Genomic DNA, 21,626 nt, shown 5'->3' on the forward strand with positions numbered 1-21,626 from the left:
GCAATTTGAGGGACCTGCCTGCCAACCCAGGCCAAAAGTCCAGATAATTTAATTTGCTAGCACTGTGTTTAACCCTGTAACTTTCTATGACACCCTAAATCCTGTACATGGGGGTACTGTTTTACTCGGGAGACTTCGCTGAACACAAATATTAGTGTTTCAAAACAGTAAAACATATCACAGCGATGATATTGTCAGTGAAAGTGAAGTTTTTTGCATTTTTCACACACAAACAGCTCTTTCACTGAGGATATTATTGCTGTGATATATTTTACTGTTCTGATACACTAATATTTGTGTTCAGCGAAGTCTCCTGAGTATAACAGTACCCCACATGTAGAGGTTTTATAGTGTTTGTGAAAGTTACAGGGTCAAATATAAGGCTTGATTTTACTTTTTTTTTTTTTATTGAAATTTGTCAGATTGGTTAGGTTGCCTTTGAGAGCGTATGGTAGCCAAGGAATGAGAATTAGCCCCATGATGGCATACCATTTGCAAAAGAAGACAACCCAAGGTATTGCAAATGGGGTATGTTCAGCTTTTTTTAGTAGCCACTTAGTCACAAACACCGGCCAAAGTTAGCGTTTTTTGCATTTTTAACACACAAACAAATATAAATGCTAACTTTGGCCAGTGTTTGTGACTAGGTGGCTGCTAAAAAAAACTGGACATACCCCATTTTGAATACCCTGGGTTGTCTACTTTAAAAAATATGTACATGTTAGGTGTGTTTCAGGGATTTATGACAGATAACGGTGTAACAATGTCACTATTGATTCATTTAAAATATATATATATTGAAACAGCAATTTCCTACTTGTATTTATAGGCCTATAACTTGCAAAAAAAAGCAATAAAGCATGTAAACACTGGGTGTTTTTAAACTCGGGACAAAATTTTGAATCTATTTAGCAGTTTTTTTCATTAGCTTTTGTAGATAAGTAAAAGATTTTTCAAGTAAAAGTCCAAAAACATGTTTTTTTTTTTATTTTTCACCATATTTTATTATTTTTTTTAAATACAATATATGACATAATATATATACTGGTATGTAAAGAAAGCCCTTCTTGTCGTGAAAAAAACAATATATAACTTGTATGGGAACCGTAAATGAGAGAGCGGAAAATTACAGCTAAACACAAACACCACAAAAGTGTTAAAACTGCTCTGGTCCTTAACGTACAAACATCGCAAAAACAGGCCGGTCCTGAAGGGGTTAAGGGGTTAAAATAATATTAAAATTTAAAAATGTAAATAATAAAAATGCCCTCCCCTCACCCAGTTTACACACACTACACAAACACACACACTGCATTCACACAAACACACACTGCATTATAGACACACACACTGCTTTATAGACACTGCATTCACACAAACACACACTGCATTCACACAAACACACACTGCATTCATTATATACACACACTGCATTCATTATATACACACACTGCATTCATTATATACACACACTGCATTCATTATATACACACACTGTAAATAAATATTTAGTGTAATTTTATTGGGATCTAATTTTATTTAGAAATTTACCAGTAGCTGCTGCATTTCCCACCCTAGGCTTATACTCGAGTCAATACGTTTCCCCAGTTTTTTGTGGTAAAATTAGGGGCCTCGGTTATATTCGGGTCGACTTATACTCGAGTATATACGGTATATACTCATATTGCATATATCTGCTCTATGAAAACTATAATAAAAGTGACATTAAAATCTAAAGCCTCCTCAAATATATACCTTCCTGTGGTCACCTCCAAAGTGGCCTCTGAAGCTGGGGGGCTAGGTGGGGTGCTCAACCCAAAAGGAATCTGGTCTGGATTCCAAGCTTACGTAGTAAAGACAAAAATTAATTGGAGGCACACTTGTAATATATGTATTTGTTTGCTGAGAGAGGTGATTTTAAGTAGCCTTATAAAATTAAACAAATGTATTTTTATGTGTGCGCTGTTCCATTATAACACCATAGATGAGAAACAAAATGTCTGTAACTCTTTTTATATTTATTTAAAATGACCGGAGAAGTTGCATGGGCATATACATACAATGCATCTCCAAAAGCCTTGTGAAGAATCAAAATGCTGGCGTTGCTATCAGAGGATGTCATTGATTTTATTGCACACTCTATGCAGATTGCTCAATGAACAGATTTTCCAGCAGTGTAAAGTAGCACACTATGTGCACCCCCTTTCCCTCAAACCCTAAAAATGCAAGTCTGAGATTTCTGTAACAAGACTTTAAAGAACACTATAGCATTAGAAATACAAAATTATATTCCAATGCTATATTGACCATGTTCCCTAAGGTTATTGTCTGACCCCATTTGTTGAAAGGGTTAAAAAAAAACACACAAATATTTTAACACTTACCTCATTCCAGCATTGAGGTCCCTCATGCTGGCTCTGTCTCCTCCTCCTCAGACACTGGCAATTGAGGCAACCTAATGTTCATGCGCGGCAAGCACATCCTTTCCTGTGCGGATTTGAAGGCGCTGGGTGTCCTCGTGCAAAATGTGACGAGGTCCAGCTTTTTACATTGCATTGCTAAGGGGATAGAGATACTGCACTCCGACTACTTCAGTAAGATGAAGTGGTGTGGGTGCCTATAGTATCCCAGTATCCCTTTTAATGTATATGCTTGTATGGATGCATCAATTGGCAGGAAAATTCAAGTGGCAAATTGTCTCACCTGGACTCCTCCCATGAATTAATTAATGTGTACCTGTGCTTTCAGCTTGTAAAAGACTGTTAATGGACTGTCACCATATTACAAAAGAAAGCAAGCTTTATTTTACCTGAAAAAATTTCTATAACAGTCCATGAAGCCCAGCTCCTCTTTTATTTGGATACCAGTATCTTTGTTTTACTTTAGGCTTCAACTGCTCTGTTTTGCTTTCTTATTGGTTTTCTCTCTATCCTTTTACATAGCGATATTACTACTAAGAATAAGCTAGATACCACCGTAGTAACTGACTAATTATATTCCTATTTTCCTGTTTTCTCGTTTTCTTCCTACTTTTTTTCCCCCTTGAAGTTGGAAGTGTATTTGTAATATTTGCTACTACCTTCTATGCACATTGTATACGAAAAGGGAATAAAAGGGAAACTCCAGTGCCAGAAAAACGATCCGTTTTTCTGGCACTGGAGGGTCCCTCTCCCTCCCACCCACCAATCCCCGGTTACTGAAGGGGTGAAAACCCCTTCAGTCACTTACCGGGACAGCGGCGATGTCCCTCGCCGCTGTCTCCGCCTCCATGACGCTCCTCCTTGTGATTGCGTCGGCCGGTGGGCGAGACTGATCTCGCCCAGCGGCCGAGGAGACCTAATGCGCATTACGTCTCCCCATAGGAAAGCATTGAAAAATCATTTCGATGCTTTCCTATGGGGTTTTGAGCGACGCTGGAGGTCCTCACACAGCGTGAGGACGTCCAGCGACGCTCTAGCACAGATTTCCTGTGCTAGAACCCAGGAAGTGACCTCTAGTGGCTGTCTAGTAGACAGCCACTAGAGGTGGAGTTAACCCTGCAATGTAATTATTGCAGTTTATGAAAAACTGCAATAATTACACTTGCGGGGTTAAGGGTAGTGGGAGTTGGCACCCAGACCACTCCAATGAGCAGAAGTGGTCTGTGTCCCTGGAGTGTATTATTTATTTTTATACATTTATTTTACATGACCGAACTTAAAATCCAGTAAAAATCTGCCCCTGTAATTTAACAATGCTCTGTTTAGGAATTATATTACCGTAGTTGTGTTTTTTTATGTAAGTGCCAAGAAATTGTAAGTTTCAAGTTTGTTCAAAATATTTAATAAAAAAATACTTTTTACAACAAAGTAGTTTTCTAATACATCATGGTATATATACATATATACATTTTATATATTTACATTGACTAAATTCGGTACACATACTGTATTGCAGTAAAGTATAGTACCCACTGCCCACATGCTCCAGATACATTCTAGCCATTGCTAACTGTCCATATGTTCTGGTTTGTCCATTACCTTTAAATACTGACAATCAATGTTTTCCAGATGTACATCGGCACGTGAGGTTTTCTTTGGTCCATTGCTTAAACTGTCAGTTTTACAGTTGGAGGTGTAGTTGGTAAAATTGTTCACTCTGTAAAGTTCCGCCTGTGTCTTACAACAGCCAAACTTGCTCATTAGCAAAAAAAAATCCCTTCTGAAAGCTTTTGTAAAAATTGCATATAGGAATGGATTTGCACATGAGTTTACAGGATAAAACAAGACTAACAAGATTTTCGAATTCGTCACGGTGATGAGTGGGACTTTAAATGCCGCGGAAATGGCAAAGAATGATATTGGTGCCATGCATGTAAAATCTGTAAAGATGAGTACTGCCATTTTTTTTGCTATTTTTGTGTCCTTGTTTGTAGGCGCAAGCTCAGGATTTTGAACGGCTATGTAAATTTTGATGTAGCAGGCACAAATAATAATAAATGCGATGACATTGAGCACTAAGATTATTATAATATATGCTTGTGAAAGGGCAGTTTCGATGTCCATCGGAAGGCATATGCTGACTTTAATGTAATTACTAACCCCAAAAAGTGGCAACACAGCAATTAGAAGCGAGAATACCCAACCACCCACCATGATCGAAATGGCGTGTCTTAAACGGAGTTTGCGATCTAGTTGCATTGCATACGTTATAGTGTGCCATCTTTCAATGGTGATTACGGTCAGTGTGTACACTGAGAGTTCGCTTGAAAATACAGTGAAAAAGCCTGCTGCACTGCAGCCGCTCCCTGTTTGCCAGTCAATCGCATGGTTGTAGTATTGAGACCTTGTTTTAGAGTCTACAGACGCAATAAGCAATAAATAAATTCCCATACAAAAATCGGCGAAGGACAGATTGCACATGAGAAAACGCGGAACGGTAAGCTTATAATGACTTGTCAGCAGAACAAAGAGTACAATGGCATTGCCTACAATAGCAAGTATGCTGATAAACCAAATTAACACTCGAAGGAAGTTATATCCCATAATGTCTTCGCATGGATTGAAATCATCTGGCTCTGGGTTACATCTGAGTGTTCTGGGTTGACATAGGAACTCATAGTCTGCTGTCATCTCGGCACTGAAAAAAAACAGAGAATACCTTTTTTTCCCCACTTGTCGTCTTTGTCAAAATAATTACATTTTTAAATGTTACTTTATTGGTATTGCAGTGACAGAATGAATATGAATTTTCCTCTTTTTTTTTTTTTTTTTTTTTTTTTATATTCCCGCTAACATTGTTCTTGTGTAAACTTTTTGACATCGCTAACATTATGCATTTTTTTTATCACGTTATGCGTAAGGCTTAGTCAAGTACCATTTGCTTACTGTGAAACGTGTTTGTAAAGTAAATTGTTTCTATAAATTGTTGGTAATGTTTTATGCATATATAAATCCATGACCTTTCTTATTTCTTCCGTAACACTATGCGTTCTACTTCTCCCCAATGAGTTTCTAGGCACTGCAGTGTAATGACTACAAACATATATCCTTTGCCTTTTCATCCCATGCCCTGGTGATTATCTCTTATTGTTATCTTACCCAGTTTATTTCCCCTCTCGCCATGCTTTCAACTCTGTATCTACATCATATTAAGCAAATGGCCAGCTATATCTCGGCATATTTCGTATTTAGTGTTCCAGTGCCCGCTTAACCCTTTTCATTATTCTTTCTTTTATCCAACGTACCCAATAAGAAGCCACATGAATGTTGCCTTTTTGGATGACATTTCTCATTCTATTCCTATTTACCCATACCATAATCTGGTTTCTTACATTTGTATAGAATTACCTGCCATTTACCATTCAAAATAACTGCTTGATATTATTTAGCTTTTTATGCTACATGTCTCCTTTTGTGAACGGATGTGGACTATTTTATAATAAAAATGTTTTTTCTAAATACCTTTTTTGTTTTAGGTGGTAACATGAACTGTAATAAAACCGTATTCAAATAAATGAAAATGATCTTGTACTGGTTGTTGTTACTTGGAAGAAGATAATTTCCCTGTATTGTATTGCTAATATACTTAAAGGGACACTCAACTGTCCAAATACAGACTTCCCAATGCAGCTCAATGAGACCTCTTTGCAAGGCAGATGCACTGGGCAATTGCGGTCTTTGAGTTTCTCCACTAAGCTGAACAAACCAGGAAGTAACAGGACTTGTTTGCTTTAAAGCCAGTGGTTTAACAATGTTCATTTATAAAATTGCCAATTTCTATTGAAATCTGCATTATTTTGTAAAATGAAAAAAATACACTATTCACACAAAGCATTTCAGAAAGCTAATGTGTCCCTTTAAGTAGTCTCCATAGGTTATTAAAATGCTAATAAAAAGAAAAAATATTCCATCTTCACTATATTCCATCTTGGCTATTTAGGCCAATATCACCTACGTTTGGCTATAATTTTTTTTTATTATTATTTTATTTTCCTGAAAAACTACATCAAGGCATTCACTAGAGTAAGATTTGTTGGGAAATCAAAGTGATGGCTAAATAAGTAAACAGAGAGTTGCAGCTATTGGTAGAATATAGAGGGAATGAAGAGGTAATTGAATGAGAATTTTAAACAGCTGAAGTGTTAGTGGGAACCTGGCTGGGTGGGTTGAGCCAAGTAGAATTGAAGAGGCTTGTTGCAAAGATAGGATGGGAAATGGGCCTAGGGAGGAGTAGAGATAAGCGGCTATTTCAAGGAATTTACAGCTATGAGTGGCAAGCATGGGGGAGGAGTGGGACGGGACAAGAAACATTTGTGATTTACAATTTAGAATTTTGCCAATCAAATCCTAACAGCCAGATTATTAATTAATACATGTAACTGCAAGTACAAGATACTACAGTAGTACACTATAGATAACAATGAAATAATTATTATAAGAAAGTAATAATATAGTGGCAAAGGTGAAAGAAATCTGGTGGAGCATTCTTAATATGGAGCTACATTGAATACTTTACAGCGATACCTTTGACATGGTTATTGGGGGGGGGGGGGGGACAGTTTTATGCATGTTTGTTTATTATTTCAAGATGTGATCTACCCATTACACTATTGGCAGTGCATGCAACATAATTAAATATAATACAATATATCAATTTGAATTAAAGTTAAATTAACTAAACCAGGCTTGTCCTGCCTGTGGGCTGCATGCAGGTCTGAACCATTTGTAATGCAGGCCAGTTTTTTTTTTTTTTTTTTTTTTATTCTGCACAGCTCTGCAGTGAGCCGCCAGCTGGCATATGACATCATCCCGACATCAGTATCCCTACTGGGCTTGCGAGGGACCTGTGCAGGAAGAGCACAGTGATCCCATCAAGGCAGCAACCGCTGGCCACCAGGGAGAGAATCCACTCCAGCCCTCCCAGAGCAATGTAGGGTGGCTGGGTGGACCTCTTAATGACTAAATATATGTGTATGAATGTGATTTTTGTGTATAATTATGTGTGGGCCTGTGGTTGTGTTTGCATATATCTGTGATTATGTGTATGATTGTGATTATGTGTATTTGTGTGTATGCGATTATGAGTGTATGTGTTTAATAGATACCCCCCTAATTTGGTATCCTTCAATATGGCATTCCTACATAAGGTCAACAAAAAAGTGATTAATCTACTAAACAAATGAAATGTCAAAACTAATAAAAGGGCTTTTCAAGTTTTATTATATAAATTATTTATATTATATATTTTATTTGCGGCCCAAGACAATTCCTCTACACTCCGTGTGGCCTTGGGAAGCTTAAAGGTTGGACACCCATGAACTACACCATATGAACTAAAGATATACCCAAACCATGGTTAGATGTGACTTACTTTGTATCATTTGTTTGATTCCTTGGCATCATGTCGCACTGCTTTGTTAAATTTTCAAAGTAAGAGAGAGGAGCATTTTGCCTAAAAGAAAACAGACAGACAAAGATAAAATACGATTTAATTTGCCAGTTCATCGCATTATACTTTGGTTGTTTTTAACGAGAACCTGCCAAATGAATATCATTTAATAGTGGCTTGACAGTATAAAAGACTGATAAACGAGTGATGTGCCGCTTTAATAGCAAAAAAACTTTTTTCTCTCTACTGAGTTTATTGCATTATAAATTGCACATTACATCAACGCTTTCCTTGTAGCAAAGCAACCCATATATATGCTTTAAAGCAGCCTTGCCATGTTTTGCCTTATGTTCTTTGTATCTTAATGATTAAAAGTCCCCCCCCCCCCTTGTCACTCACCTTTATTATTTTTATATATATATATATATATATATTTATTTATTTATTTTTCTCCCTTTTGTCGGATCTCAAACTAAGGTGCAGGCATTTTGTAATTGTCAGTACATGCTTTTGTCCATTTTGTGGTATTAAGTTTACGCATGGGTTGTGAGTGATACTGATTGGCAACTGAAACAGAATCTTATTTTAAACTCCCCCCATTGTCCTGTTTTGCCAACTTGACCGCTATACATAAGGAAAAGCATTCTTTGTTTTCAATTTCCTTTTTATCGGCTAACCCTTATTTCTACCAAACATATTGAGGCTTAAACAATGGCAATGTTTTGCATGTCTTCTGTTACACAAATAACTTCTACCAAGTTATTACGATGAGCAAAAGTCTTGTCGTTCACAGAATTACTGAGTCTATTTATTGGCTTTTGAATCACTGAAAGAGGTGACTTAAAAAAAATAAAAAAATAAATCAACTATATGCCTATGGTGCGAGATTCTCTATGTAATATGGTTTCATATCAAGCAGCACTTGTTAGGATATTCCTAGTTCTCAGTTGGTACTTCTGACTAACGCATCTTTGAGAAGATGATGTACTTCAATGCTGCTCATGAGTTTGTGTATGGGGCATATGGGACTGTGTTCTCCTGAATGCTTAATATATTCATTTATATATTTAAGGCTGGGCCTGTAGTTGTGGCAGGCGCTTGGGTCTCCAAGCCTCTCACATACCGTTACTGTTCTGGCGAGTTGTGTGACTACTTTCGGTCACTCACAAGTAACATCTTGCAGAGCTTACCTGTTTCCTCGTGGTCCTGCTCCTGGCTTGCTGTCCATTTTTTGTTCTGCTTACCGACCCCTGACAGATCACCTCTAGTCTGCTTCCTCCTCCAGCTCCCTGACCCGTAAGTGCTCACTGAACCGTAAGTTAGGCCCAAACCGTCGCGCCACGATCACATTAGATGGTGTCCTCTCGGTTTGGGTCTATTTCCTGTACTATTGGTTCACGTGCTTTTGGCTCATTTCGGGCCTACTTGCACATACGTTTATTTTCTATTTGCTAAAATTAAGGGGCTTTTCGCATACTGTAACATACGCTTTCTAATTCATGCAAATGTTTTTCCATTCTTTTGGTTCTATGGATCATACGCACACCCAGTTGCTTAGTGTGTTCGTACGATTCTCCCGGTTACTTATCTGTATAGTTCACATACGTATACGAATGAGTATATGGTGGCATGTAATTTCGAATTATTTTGGTAGTAGGATCCCCCTACAGGTGTAACTTGGTATTACGGTAAAATTAATTTTCTTATTTTCCTAAGGTAAATGTTTGCATGTCTACATGTTTGCATGTTTTATTCTCAGGTTTGAGTGCTACTTAAATCTGCATATATTGTTCCTATCTTTGGGCGGCTCATCAAAGTTGTCATTTTTAGGTTGGTCACTATTCAGTTAATAATTATGCCATAATCTTACAGTGGATCCCAGCCGCCTGATGTCCAAGCCATGATGACCTCATTGTTATCTATTGGACTAATGATAGGTTGGAGTCAGCCAGCACCCTTAACTTACCTGCTATATCCACAGATGCTATCCCAGCTGCATCATCAATGACAACCCTGGGTAATTCTCTAGTTCCACTGAAAGTCCCTGAGGTCATTAACCCTTCGCATATGGTTCCAGCTTATCTTAAAAAGGACATCCTGGAGGGCAAGGATGTTAACCTTGTCTTGCATCTTATTGCCTCCCAGGATGTTATCGAGATGTGCATATGGGGATATTTCAGTGGTGCTTAAAGCAAGAGACCCGAGGTTGAATAAGAAATTAACTAACCTGAGTTTGTACTGCCTTTCAGGATCTATAGGGGTGTGTATTGTTCCATTTAACCTGAGAAAAGAGAGGAACTGGATGTGGAAATGCATAAGCTAGTGGATTTGGGGTGCAAGTACGGTGGTACAGTCTTCTACGATTACCACCGTTCTTTTTCGGCAAAGGTGGCTGCAGCTCTGACTCAGTTTAACTTCAGTATGGATTGGAGTAGACTGGACACTGAATTATTCTGCAAAAACTTTGCAGGTCTCCAGACCCTGGTTTGTGCAGTTTGCACATCTACATCACACTCCACAAACTATGCCCTAATACGGCACAAGTCTCGCAGGACCAATTGGTTCCATTCGCTCCCCCAAAATCTACTGAGATTATTAAGGATAAGCCGGGTCATGACATTGTATTTTTAGGAAATTCTTAAATATGTAATAATTTCAATGCGGGTACTTGTGGTTTTAGTGCTTGCAGACTATTGCACATTTGTTCCTATTGCTTCCAGGCTCATGCCAACTCCATATGCCCGAATAAAATGTTCCCTAAACCTATTGTATGTTTTGCTAAACTATTGAGGAGCCACCCTTTACAACACTTGGTAAACTTTCTAATTGAGGGATAATCACGGGGGTTTCACACAGGGGATCATTCACTTGCCATCTGGTACATTTGAATGTAATAATTTACAGTCAGCTCTAGCAGATCCAAAATCGATGGATACATTGATAAAGACTGAATTACATCAGGAATTTGTTCTCGGCCCCTTTAGGTCCCCTCCCCCCACGCCCTTTTTACTTCATGAAGGACAAATCCTATTGGGATAGTCACTGGTAAATCTTCGCATAAAAGCAGATTGATCATTAATCTAGCAGCACCACATTCCTCCACGGTTCCTAGTCTTAACTCCCTCATAAGAGCTCTCCTTACAATACTTGACCATTGACAGTGCCACCTTGGCCATTCTTGCAGCAGGGGCATGGCTCAGTAAAACTGATATTGTCAATGCGTTCAAATTACTTCCTATTCACCACTCACTTTGGCATTTGCACGGCATTATGTGGCAAGGTTAAAAAAAATTTTTTATCCAGGCTCACGTTCGGTTGCACGAGTATCCCCAAGATATTCAAATTATTTTTTTTTCATTCTTTATTTTATTTGTGCATAGGTTAGATATACAAGGATGCACTGCCACAACAGCTGGTGCATGCACAACATCAAATAGAGTATAGTAGTTGTGTAACATGAGGAACACTGTACATTTTATAATGTTGAAAAAAAAAAAAAAAGTATGGTTACCAGAAGAGCCTTTATGTCTCAGCGGTTAGTAGCATTATACATGGCTAGTCCTATAACTCTTAGGTTTAACATGCCTTGTGAATATATTTAAGTTATGCTTATTATGTAGAGTATCATCGCAGTAATAGCTAGGCATTGATATGATTATGCTTAATTGTGCATAAGGGAGTGACATACGTTTTTGTATAATAACGACAGGCCTGAGTAGTAAAACACAGAGTAGGTAAAACATTAATGTTCAAGATATGTTAGAACAGTTGCAGTGCTGGATTTGCATATATGATAAACAGCACAATTGTAGCGATTTATGACATGAGAAACTTAATGCTGAGCTAAATTAATAGGAGAGTAGGTGATGAAAAAAGCTTAAGCTATGCAAGTAGTTTCAACTGCTTAGAGTGTAGAGAGAGTACATCAGGTTGCATTGATGACAGGGCTACCAGGAGCCATCTCCGCTGAATGCAGCCCAGACTTTGAGAGAGTCCTCCAGACAGTACAGGCTTATCCAACCCCCGATCTGCAAAACCTTTGGCATGTCAGGAGTGAGTCCAGCATGATGTGTGCTGAGAGGGGTGAGTGCACTCCCAGTGTGTGATGTCTTGCTTCTGCCCGATCTTCCCTGGGAGGCAGCTGGAACGCAGGAGTGTCTTGCAGGTCGGCAGGGTTATCAGCATTGCTTGGTGAGGGACCAGGTAGCAGGTCTCGATTGTACATTGCCGCAGGAGCCTGGAATCCCAAATGTGTGTAGGTCAGGAAGTGGTGATTTAGCTGTGTTAATGAGCCCTTCTGCTTTTCAACCATCAGTATAGCCTCGAGACTTCTGATCTGCTGTGACATGGTGGTCTCTGGTTGTCCTGCCATTTCAGGTCTGCCTGCCACTTCTACCATTTTGGTTATGGGGGCCCTCTGTGACTTAGGTGCTGCTGTCGCAGGGACAGTCTCCTGGGACCAGGATAACCCCCACCGGTCCAAGGGGGGGGGGAGAGGGGAATGAGGCCTGTACTGCGTGGTGTCAGAGTTCCAAAGGGAAACCACAGGGCAGGATAGCAAGGTGGCGGCCGTCCATCTCACTCACCACCCGGGTAGGCCTCAGATGCAGCTATGCCGACCAGGGTCAGAATGCTTGTGGTCAGAGTGACCTCAGCACCAGTGCCTCTTTGCCCGCAGGACCGCTGCTTCTAGACTGCAGATGGGTATATTATTCGCTTTTTGACCGGCATTAATGCCGCTTTTCTGCAGGAGCTCGTCTTGTATGCGACCTCTCAACATGGCGGTCCGGCCCTGCCCCCGATAGTCAATATTTTTGCGGAAAGCCTATGCTGGTTGCTACTTAATGTGTACAAATGCCCGACGGTTATACATTACTTAGACGATTTCCTCACGATTGAAGACAACTCTCACCCCCTCACAGTCTCACAGCAGCAATCTGTCTTTTTAAATCCCTGGGTATACCGGTCTCCCCAAAAAAGACAGTAGGTCCCGCAAATTTTCTGGGTATTTGACTAGACTCGGTTAATATGCAGTCATGTCTTCCTCGTCTTAAAGATTGAGTGAACCTTGTCAAGTATTGCAACCGTAAGGAACTACAGTCCCTGCTTGGTTCGCTCAATTTTGCCATGAGGATCATTCCACAAGGTAGATCCTTCATTTCCCGACTCCTCTGTTTGTTCCTTAAACTTCCCTCAGACAAAACCCACATCACTTTTGACCCTCCAGCGACGGCTGACTTACTGATGTGGCGCACTTTCGTAACAAATTGAAACGGGAAAGCAATATTTATTCTTCCAATCTCTGGCAGTTCCCCGAAAATCTGGTCAGAAGCTGCGGCCAATACGAGATTCGCAGCCATCTGGGGCAGTAACTGGTTCTGGGGTCCTTGGCCTGTTGAAGTCAAGTCCCTACCAGGATTTTCTAAAACTTCGGCCTTTTTTGAGCTGTACCCCATAGTGCCGGCAGCAATTACTTGGGGTCCCAACTGGGCAGGTCACTGAGTCAGATGCTTCTCAGACAACCTAGCTACCTTCTACATTGTTAACAAAGGCTTATCATCTTCATTAATTGTCATGAGGTTTTTAAAGAAAATTACTTGGGTGGCAGCCAGTTACCAGTTTTTCCTCACTTGTATTCACATCCCGGGGGTCACTAATATATCGGCTGATCACCTGTCTCATTTCTGCGTGCAGGCATTCCACGAGACTCTGCCCACTGCTTCCCGTCTGGCTACTCCTGTCCCTCCATTCCAAGACATGTTAATGGATTAAATGTTTTATCACATGCACGGAACCTCACCTACTTAGCACTCTCTGTTAACACAAGGGCATCCTACGATAGAGCTTTTCACCAAATTCACTTGTGATTTTTTAAATTCACGACATGTTTGCAATGGAGTCTTTATTAGGTTTCACTTATTTTTGTAACCTTAAACTTAAAATTGTCATATAACACTATCAAACTTTACCTAACGGGCATTCAACATCACATGCTGATGCAACACCCTAACAAAACAGGATTCCTATCATCTTACCAAATGAAAACGTTACTGAAAGGAATACAGGTATTAAACACAAAATTAACCCCTAAGAGTCTACCCATCCAAGGATAACTGTTCAAATCACTATCCAATTTATTAGACACATCTCCATTCGAACCTATTACCAATATGGCAATCAAAACCGCCATATACCTAGCTTTTTACGGTTTCCTACGACTAAGGGAGTTCACCTCTACTAATATAATTGCCACAGATTACCTTAAAACTATAAATATCAATAATACCATGGATCACTACATCCTTTCACTTTACCACTCTAAAACACACCAGATAGGACGCCCGGTCAATATTTCCTTCTACCCTACCTATAATAAATGGTGCCCAGTTCAGGTATTAGACAAATATTTCAACACCTTTCAAAAACAATCTCACCAACCACTTCTAGAACTACATGGTTCCACACTCGCTACGACCAACTTTATGCTATACGTTTGCATACTATTAACTATGCTTGGCCTTAATTTAACTCATCGGCCTCCTCTAATAACATACCAACACATATCATCAAGGTAATTGGACACTGGAAATCCTCCAGAACCAGTTAAAGAGATTCGTCAGGCTTTTCAAGACTTATTCAAATTACTGATGTATTGTAGAACTAATAGAATTTTGTATTGTACATTTCGTTTTGGCCTCTTTTATTACATGCCTACTGCATTGTTGGTTCCGGCACACCACAACCGACTGGTGTTTTTAAACTGTTATTTACTACTATGTATGTGTTATCTAACCATTACGGCAATATTGCACCAACCACAAATTTAAGGCTGTGGCTGTACCGTTACTGGTCTGACGAGTTGGCCCTTCCACCACTCCCTCTTTTCACATCACCATCTAAAGGTGGGCCCTCTATTATTACAGGCACACTGCATTGTTGGTTCCAGGCACACCACAACCGACAGGTGTTTTTTAAAATTTACTACTATGTATGCGTTATCTAACCATTACGGCAATATTGTCCCGACCACCAATACTAATATATATATATATATATTACTATTAGGCAATTGTAGTTGGGTTATCCACTCTGTGTGCCTGGCATCTTGTCTGCAATGAGAATTCTTCACACATGAATGAAACAACAAGCTTTTTTTAATCTTCAGCTGTTTTATTGCAGTTAGAGTATTGTTATTCAATTACCAAAGATAAAATTAATTTGAGAAGTAGAATTTATAGGCTTGACAAGACCAAGCTGAAGGAAAATCATGGGAAAATCCGTTGCCTACATGATAGACAGCAGTGCAGAATTAAGGTATGTTCTACTGCAAGAACCTCATCTCCATAACAGCCTGAAATTGGAATTGTCTGACCTTTCATTATTGATCAAAGTGCAATGCAAAATAAAATGAGGGACAATAGTCTATCAATGGGCCTTGGGATATCAATAACTGAAGTGATTCTGAGCTGTCCTGTGTTATGTACTAACCATTATGTGTCTAAACATTTTCAATGTAAAAGTTTGGTGAGGAAAAAAATTAATACATGACACTATTAGTATAAAATATAATCCACTTCTTTTAATATCCCTATTACTGTACATGTGCTATTCATAACAAGTCATGTATACCGTTTAAATATTTTTTTTTCTGAATAAATGAGAACTGACCGATCAATAAGAGCTGCCATACATGCACAAATTATTTTAATCAGATGTCAGTTGTTGATCAACATTTTCCTTTATAGAGCCAAGCAGATTTTTTATTTTTTTTATTTTTATGAAGTTTGAAGGGATCTGATTAGAAGTAATGTGTAAAACCCGCTCTGAAACAAATTGCCCAAATTCAGAGGTAAAGCCAACATTAATTTCCATTAAGGCTTAAAATATTATTTTCACGTCCTTATGAGCATCTTTTGGTTAATTTTAGGTTGATTCTATATGTCTCAATGCAACAACAACACAATGAATATCATGACTTTGGTGTCTGATTTGTCTGTATGAATGAATCTTTTATCTATAAAGCACAATTGTGGTTTTCAAGTACTGATCAACTATACATCACCAAAATAAATAAAGCTGCCTCTTTAGTTCTGCAATCAATAAGGCAGAAAGTAAGCATTCTGGTGATAACATCTAATATATTGGTTTACATTGTGTTCTTAAATCTATAAAAAAAAAAGGAAGGAACTTTGTCTTGTAAAACTTTTTTTTTCTTTTTTCCGTAGACTCTTGTGTTTTATGTGTATTGAAAGCTATGAACAATTGTGAATGTATGCTTTCGTGGTGAGAATGTGTAGTTATTAAAGGGACACTCCAAACACCATTATCACTACAGGTTTTGTTGGTTATAATGCTGGGAAGCTGACATTTGCCCCTCAAAATATACCTCTCTTTCCTCCTCTTTTTTTGTTAAAATGTTTATGCTCTTAGTGCCTTAAAAGGTTGAGCGCTAGGTGAATATGCTTGTACACGGAGGGCTAATAGGTATTCTACTTATAGAAACGTAGAGTTCATGCATCGGAGATGAACATCAAAATTATGAAAATATTAAAGGAATATTTCCAGCACTGACCATCTGCTCATAATTTTAATAATGGAATGTCTTCAATGAAATGCCAATGTTTTAAATTGCCACACAAGAGACAAGTCTGGGCAACAAAACTAATTAATTCATTTGCTGCTTAGTGTCCTTTTTTAATAATTTTAAAAGTGTTCAGTGACCTGTAATTACTGAAAAAATTATTTCTAAGGCATTTTACTAGGATGGATACATTAAAGGGACCCCATAGGCACCCTTACCACTTCAGCTCATTAAAGTGGTCTGGGTGCAGTGTCCCTATCCCACTTAGTCCTGCAATGTAAATCATTGCAGTTTTAGAGAAACTGCAATGATTACCTGATTACCTTGCAGGATTAAGACTGCCTGACAGCCACTAGAGCCACTTCCTGAATCTTAACGGACTCCAGGTCGCCTAAATGATGCTGGATGTCCTCGCGCTTTGCATGAGGACATCCAGTGTTGGTGATAACCCCATAGGAAAGCATTGAGACAGTGCTTTCCTATGGAGAGGGCATAATGCACTTGACTCACATGTGCGTTTGCCACCCCTTTGGATGAAGTCTGGGGAGTTGGTGCGCTGGACATCTGCGCTCGAATCGGGAGAGTGAATAAAACCCATTACAACCTATTTACACCCTCCTGCATGATAAACAGACTGATTAACATATGGAAAAACCCCAAACTGGAATCCCTCTCATCATATTCACTAACAGTGTTCTAGTAGCACAGACCTCCTTTTTCACTCAATTAATGTGAGAGGTAATAGGAAAACTGACATCTCAACTCATTTATAAACATTTTATGCTGTGGTATCTGGGTTGATACAAAATGCGTGGCAGGAATTACATTGGTTGACAATCCATTGTCTCTAAAACAAGTCGTTGAGGAGCCAACTCGTAAAGAGGCCATACTAGATTTAGTGTTAACAAATGGAGATTTGGTATCAGATATTACTGTAGGTGAAAGTTTAGGATCCAGTGATCATCAGTCAGTGTGGTTTAATATAAGAACAGTGACTGAGTCACACCACACAAAACCAAAAGTTTTAGACTTTAGAAAAACAGACTTTTCTAAAATTAGAATATGTGTAAAGGAGTCATTATCAGACTGGAGCAACTTAAATGGAGTCCAAAAGAAATGGGATTATTTAAAAGCTGCACTACTGAAGGCAACAGAAAATTGCATTAGGCTTGTCAGTAAAAGCAAAAAATTCAAGAAACCACTGTGGTACTCCGCAGATGTGGCCAAAATAGTAAAAAACAAAAAGTTAGCATTTAGTAATTATAAAAAAACCCAGAGTGAGTAAGACAGAATGACCTATAAGATTAGGCAGAAAGAGGCTAAGCAAGATATAAGAGCTTCCAAATCACACACAGAAGAGAAAATAGCACAGTCAGTAAAAAAGGGGGACAAAACTTTTTTTAGATACATAAATGAGAAAAGAAAAGTAAAACAAGGATTAGTTAGATTAAAAACAAAAGAAGGAAGGTATGTAGATGAGGATAAAGGTCTAGCTGACTGCCTCAATGAATATTTTTGTTCGGTATTTACAGCTGAAAATGAAGGAAAGGGACCTCTGTTAAAAAAAAGGATAAATGAGTCATTTATTACACGTGAGTTTACAGAGGAAGAGGTTCTATTTCAACTGTCAAAAGTAAAGACAAATAAGTCAATGGGACTTGATGGAATACACCCAAAGCTATTAAAAGAGCTTAGTGGTGTACTAGCAAAACCATTAACAGATTTATTTAACCAATCATTGTTAACAGGAGTAGTCCCAGAAGATTGGAAGTTAGCGAATGTTGTGCCCATTCACAAGAAAGGTAATAGGGAGGAGTCGGGCAACTATAGGCCAGTAAGCCTTACTTCAGTAGTGGGGAAAGTGATGGAAACCATGTTAAAGGATAGGATTGTTGAACATCTAAAAACACATGGATTTCAAGATCAGAGACAACATGGGTTTACTTCAGGGAGATCATGCCAAACTAATCTTATTGATTTTTTTGATTGGGTAACTAAAATTATAGATCAGGGTGGTGCAGTAGACATTGCTTACCTAGATTTCAGTAAGGCTTTTGACACTGTTGCACATAGAAGGCTTATCAATAAACTGCAATCTTTGAGTTTGGATTCCAATATTGCTGAATGGGTAAGGCAGTGGCTGAGTGACAGGCAACAGAGGGTTGTAGTCAATGGAGTATATTCGAAGCTTGGGCTTGTCACCAGTGGGGTACCTCAGGGATCTGTACTTGGACCCATTCTCTTTAATATTTTTATTAGTGATATTGCAGAAGGTCTTGATGGTAAGGTGTGTCTTTTTGCGGATGATACTAAGATATGTAACAGGGTTGATGTTCCAGGAGGGATAAGCCAAATGGCAAATGATTTAGGTAAACTAGAAAAATGGTCAGAGTTGTGGCAACTGACATTTAATGTGGATAAGTGCAAGATAATGCATCTTGGACGTAAAAACCCAAGGGCAGAGTACAGAATATTTGATAGAGTCCTAACCTCAACATCTGAGGAAAGGGATTTAGGGGTGATTATTTCTGAGGACTTAAAGGTAGGCAGACAATGTAATAGAGCAGCAGGAAATGCTAGCAGAATGCTTGGTTGTATAGGGAGAGGTATTAGCAGTAGAAAGAGGGAAGTGCTCATGCCATTGTACAGAACACTGGTGAGACCTCACTTGGAGTACTGTACACAGTACTGGAGACCATATCTTCAGAAGGATATTGATACCTTAGAGAGAGTTCAAAGAAGGGCTACTAAACTGGTTCATGGATTGCAGGATAAAACTTACCAGGAAAGGTTAAAGGATCTTAACATGTATAGCTTGGTGGAAAGACGAGACAGGGGGGATATGATAGAAACATTTAAATACATAAAGGGAATCAACACAGTAAAGGAGGAGACTATATTTAAAAGAAGAAAAACTACCACAACCAGAGGACATAGTCTAAAATTAGAGGGACAAAGGTTTAAACATAATATCAGGAAGTATTACTTTACTGAGAGGGTAGTGGATGCATGGAATAGCCTTCTAGCTGAAGTGGTAGAGGTTAACACAGTAAAGGAGTTTAAGCATGCGTGGGATAGGCATAAGGCTATCCTAACTATAAGATAATGCCAGGGACTAATGAAAGTATTTAGAAAACTGGGCAGACTAGATGGGCCGAATGGTTCTTATCTGCCGTCACATTCTATGTTTCTAAGTGCATGCAATTTGTTTTTCATACTGTGTGTTTCTCACTTTTCAAATCTCTAGTTTTCCTTTAAAAAAGAAAAATGTTTCCTTGATTTGTGCTACCCCTGTTCCATCCCTTCCCTTGTGCCTTTCTGTTTGGAAGGTAAGCAGTGTAACTCAACAAAGGAGAGATCAGTGACAGAAATTAGCTTTTGACATGACTCTACCCTTTAACCCCTTAAGGACGGAGGCAATTGTCCACATTCTGAACCAAAACAGAACATTGAATTTGAGCTGTAGGTTTGTTGATGGGTTGCTCTTCAAGTACCCACATACATATTATACATATTTTTTTTAAAGAACAGAAAGGGCTTTCATTTGACATCCTATATGTATACTTAACACAAGAATACGTGAGAAAAAAAATGTGGAAAAAAAAATCGAAGAAAATCGTTTTCTTTTTTTTTTCTTCTTCACATTTTTTCTTCTAATAATTTTAACACCTAGTGTAACTAATTAAAACAACTCAAAATAGATGCATCTATTAGTCCTGACTGTTAAACACCTAATATGTTTAGGATCTAAATACATTTTTGATAATTATGCAAACGATATACCAACCATACCCATTACCCAATGCTTACTCTGTCTCTAACCATATGCCTACCCTAATCTTACCCCTAACCTTAACCTCTTGAGGACCGATGACGGTTCAGGACCGTCATAACAGTCTTGGGGTACTTACCTGATCGCCGTCGTTCCCCCGGCGGTGATCAGTGTTTCTCCCGGTCCAGGGGGACTGCCTGTCTGCCCAGGCAGCCTCCCCGCGGCCACGTGATCGCTCGATCACATGGCCGCAATAGGTGCCTGTGTATCTGCCTGCATGGGGACTGTCTGTGCTGACAGGCAGTCTCCCTGCAAGGGAAAAATCATAAAATAAAGATAAAAAAATTAGCAATCAGTGTTTAAAAAAAAAATAATAAAAAAAAATATATATATATATATATATATGTGTGTGTGTATATATATATACATGTATTCTATCTCTCTCTCTCTCTCTCTCTCTCTCTATATATATATATATATATATATATATATATATATATATATCTTATATACATGTCAAACTAAGTGTATTTGATTTTACTTTTTTGTTTTATTGAAATTTGTCAGATTGGTTAGGTTGCCTTTGAGAGCGTATGGTAGTCATGACGGCATACCATTTGCAAAAGAAGACAACCCAAGGTATTGCAAATGGGGTATGTTCAGCCTCTTTTAGTAGCCACTTATTCACAAACACTGGCCAAAGTTAGTGTTTTTTGCATTTTTAACACACAAGCAAATATAAATGCTAACTTTGGCCAGTGTTTCTGACTAGGTGGCTACTAAAAATGACTGGACATACCCCATATTGAATACCCTGGGTTGTCTACTTTAAAAAAATATGTACATGTGAGGTGTGATTCGGGGATTTATGACAGATAACGGTGTTACAATTTCACCATTGATAAATTTAAAATATATATATATATATATATATATATTGAAACAGTAATTTCCAACTTGTATTTATTGGCCTATAACTTGCAAAAAAAAAAAGCAATAAAGCATGTAAACACTGGGTGTTTTTAAACTCAGGACAAAATTTTGAATCTTTAGCAGTTTTTTTCATTAGCTTTTGTAGATGAGTAAAAGATTTTTCAAATAAAAGTCCAAAAACGTTTTTTTTTTACATTTTTCACCATATTTTTTTTTTTTAAGTAAAATATACGACATGATACAAATAATGGTATGTAAAGAAAGCCCTTCTTGTCCTGAAAAAAACTGTATTTTCAGAGAAGAGGCTGTGTTTACATTGCCCCTAGGGAGACCTCCAAGTGACCACTCCTTAGATGGCCACTGGAGGTGTGGTGGAATCTCGGTAAAAATTAATTTAGTAGGCCGAGATTACCACGTGGCATGCGTACGTGCATATGCTGACGTATCGATCAGTTGGTTGCACGAGGCAAG

At 38.5% G+C, this 21,626-nt stretch overlaps 1 protein-coding gene across 1 annotated transcript in view; it reads right to left on the reverse strand.

Annotated features, from left to right (window-relative positions):
- Positions 1 to 3,917: 3,917 nt before the first annotated feature.
- LHCGR (luteinizing hormone/choriogonadotropin receptor) overlaps positions 3,918 to 21,626 on the reverse strand; it is a 151,416-nt gene continuing 133,707 nt past the window's right edge. Inside the window, 4 exon segments of the mRNA XM_063441477.1 lie at positions 3,918 to 5,121; positions 5,123 to 5,160; positions 6,500 to 6,533; positions 7,852 to 7,932. Of these exon segments, the coding sequence (XP_063297547.1) occupies positions 3,987 to 5,121; positions 5,123 to 5,160; positions 6,500 to 6,533; positions 7,852 to 7,932 (1,288 nt within the window). The 3' untranslated portion in view covers positions 3,918 to 3,986.

The sequence above is a fragment of the Pelobates fuscus genome, chromosome 2 (assembly GCF_036172605.1).
Source record: "Pelobates fuscus isolate aPelFus1 chromosome 2, aPelFus1.pri, whole genome shotgun sequence".
Classification (NCBI taxonomy): Eukaryota; Metazoa; Chordata; class Amphibia; order Anura; family Pelobatidae; genus Pelobates; species Pelobates fuscus.